Source organism: Saccostrea cucullata, unplaced genomic scaffold (assembly GCF_032062105.1).
Source record: "Saccostrea cucullata isolate Sc308-1 unplaced genomic scaffold, CSIRO_AGI_Scuc_v1 ctg13857, whole genome shotgun sequence".
NCBI classification, from domain to species: domain Eukaryota; kingdom Metazoa; phylum Mollusca; class Bivalvia; order Ostreida; family Ostreidae; genus Saccostrea; species Saccostrea cuccullata.
This window is the reverse complement of record NW_026920324.1, coordinates 13,763-16,821: the sequence shown is the minus strand read 5'-3', so window position 1 is coordinate 16,821 and position 3,059 is coordinate 13,763. Positions and strand designations below refer to the sequence as shown.

The following is a 3,059-nucleotide window of genomic DNA, read 5'->3' as shown; positions in this document are numbered from 1 at the left end:
CCGTATTTGCCTCCCTGGAATCCGCCCCTCCCGTTAAAGTACTGCCAAACCTTCACTTCTTCTGGATACTTTGAAGTACTTCCAAACTTTTCGAATTCAGTTTTCCCAGATTCCTTTGGATATGCCACTACACCATGTCCAAAGGCGTCGTCGGTCTTGGAAGATGCCCCTGATAAATACTTTTTGAAATCATCAATGAGTTGTAAACCACCGTCTTCCGTGGGGCTACTTTCGTGACCATTACTGGAGGCTTGAGACACGGGATAATATTGCTTGTAATCTATCCCATGTAGACTTGGATATAAACCAGAGGTATGTGAGGAAGGAAAGTTGCCTAGTTCTCCAGCAGTTTTCTCTAATTCCCCAACTGTTGGAAGCCCAATTGATCCTGTTTTTGGATAATTTGGATAGTAGGAGGCGGTTCCAGAGGAATGTGCAGTCCCATGGTCTGGTAAGATTCCGTGGCTGCTACATCCGCCGGAAATTCCTTTGAAGTACGAAGACAGGACACCTCCACTTCCTTTTGACAATGTATTCCCGCCATTACCTCCATGTTGTTGTGTAGGTTCAGCACCGTGAACTACTCCATAGAATTGAGGTTTAAAACCAGATCCGGCAGCCTGGTTAATATGTCCTCCTTTATTTCCAAGATCACCAGACTCACCACTAAGACCTTTTCCATAAATTTGATACTGGCTGGCTACATTGTAAGGTTTTCTGCTGACCGGATAGACGTCAGGAGAAGGTTTGACTACAGACTCCCCATTGTTTCCAAGGTCGCCATGAGCACTGCCCAGGTTATAACTTTTACCATATATTGGATACGTATTAGTTTGAGGTGGATATACAAGGCCATCAGTTTTCCCATTGTCATTAGGGACACTTCCTTGGTTGTGAGAACTCTTGTAGATCTGATATAAGTTAGTAGGCGGCTGATAATGATCTCCGCCATTGCCCCCATGGTCTTTATCAAAACCATTTGTTGGATAGACCGGGTATGTAATTGGTTGATCCCCTCCGCTGTTTTTATTGTGACTATAAATTCCGGAGCTGTCACCAGGGTACGTCTGATAGGTGGAGGTTGATGGTGTATAGACGGACTGACCACTGTTTCCATGGTCACCAGAACCACTGCTGTAACTTGCCGGGTAGACTGGGTATGTGTTTAGTTTGTTCCCCTGGTCCTGACTTCCTCCTGCCTGGTCTATACTCAGCTCCAGGGATTTAACTCCTGGAGTTCCTGCGGGATGACCCTCACTTCCTGTCCCTCCTGTATGACTATCGGGGAAGTACCCTCCTTTAGGACTGACGGGGTAGTACAGACCAGGGTAAACACGGTACTGGCTGTCCTTTGGGTTTGTTGTGTACGGATATCCTCCATTTTGTTTGTTCAGTGGTTGGTATACTGCTTCTGTCAAAGATGTTGGTTCGTGAGATTTTGTGGGATACGTCGGGTAATATGGAGTATCTCCGATTCCATTAGTGTGTCCGGTAGGATAATAAGGCTTTGACTCACCGTGTCCAAAGTATTGTCCATTCTGACCAGAATGATCGAGGTATTGTCCAGTTTGCCCAGGAATATAATAGTTCTTAGATCCGCCATTAACATCTTCAGCGGGAAAGTAAGATTTCTTTCCTCCTAAATCGTCTATCTTCGATACCCCTTTGGATAAATCATCAGGTTTAGTGGGTAAACCATGAAACCAACCTCCTTGCACCTGGGGCAAGCTTGATGCCAGTGTCGTGCAAAGAACAATGAGAAACATGACTCCTAAGAAGAATTGAAAAAAAATAGTTAGAAACAATTTACTTACTGTGAAACTTTCTTAAAAAGGAAAATAGTGCCAAAAATACAAGAACGTAGTAAAATTTAATGTTCTTTGAGTGCCCACTTCTTAATTGTTTAGAAAACTCTTATATGATTTCTTTTTTTAGATCTCTCTGAAATTAGTTTCAAGATTTTTTTCAGATTTACTTTTGAATTGTTTTATATGTACCTATAGTAATTTTGTAAAATATGTATAAAAGAATCAAGGAAGGAATAATCAAAATAGTTTAATTTACCTTCTGTTGTAACAAACTGCGGCTTAAAGCAAAATTACAGGGGATATTAGAGACTTTATATATATTGAGAGTAACCATAGTAACATTTGAATAAAACAGATTTACGCTCTTAATCACCTAATACAATTTATAAATATGACAGGACATTATTTCAAACCTTAAATCCAAAATAACAACATAAGGACTTCTAAGGGTATCTTAATTAGTAATAATTAATTAATTTAGAAAAACGACACTTCTAGAAACCTAGAACAAATTGTTTAAGAATATTAAGTTAAGATGTCACACAATTCTCGTAAAAATATGACAGAAACATGGGTCTAAATGGAGGAATTGGCTAATTATAACAAAGGAAAATTAATGTCCCGTGAAAATGTCCGTCACCAGAAATAATATAATATGTCTTCCTCAGCTTAGAATTTTGGACTTGTTACTTGTTACGCGGTACGGAGAGGTCGCTCTGTGACTTTGACCACTCACCCGGTCTAATTTTTTTTTAAAGAAATGTTTGACAGTTGTAGGGCCTATTGTGCACATTTTCTTTTCTTGAACACCCTAATACATGTATACTAGTATATAAATTGATTGTTTGAGCGACTAGTACAGTGAGGTTGCCGTTATCGAATCACTTAGTAAATTTGCTTGGATATTTCGTACCTGAGTTTGAGTTAAATTCATTTTACAACATTGTTTGGTGGTACTATGTTTTACTTATAACATCATATATATTTTCCCAATAACCACTGATTAAATAAAAAATTATCGCTGTATTTGTATTAATGACGTTTTCTCCTTTACCGGATCATTTTCTCCATTACCGAATCACGTGACATAAAGCTGATTATTCTGGTTCGGGACCGTGTAAATTTAAAAATACCCTTCTTACGTAACGTTTTACTATGCCTTAAAATATTTCAAACCCCACCCACCCCCCAAAAAAGTAGAAAAGCTAGGAATTTTTTGAGTTGTTTGCATCCGACAATTAATGTAAAACA

General features: G+C 39.1%; 1 protein-coding gene across 1 annotated transcript; it reads right to left on the bottom strand.

Annotated features, from left to right (window-relative positions):
* Nucleotides 1–50: 50 nt before the first annotated feature.
* Nucleotides 51–1,766, bottom strand: LOC134246930 (uncharacterized; the record flags this gene model as incomplete). The annotated part of the gene is made up of 1 exon (XM_062729276.1): nucleotides 51–1,766. A coding segment is annotated over exon 1 (1,716 nt), but the record flags the coding sequence as incomplete, so codon positions are not given.
* Nucleotides 1,767–3,059: the final 1,293 nt, after the last annotated feature.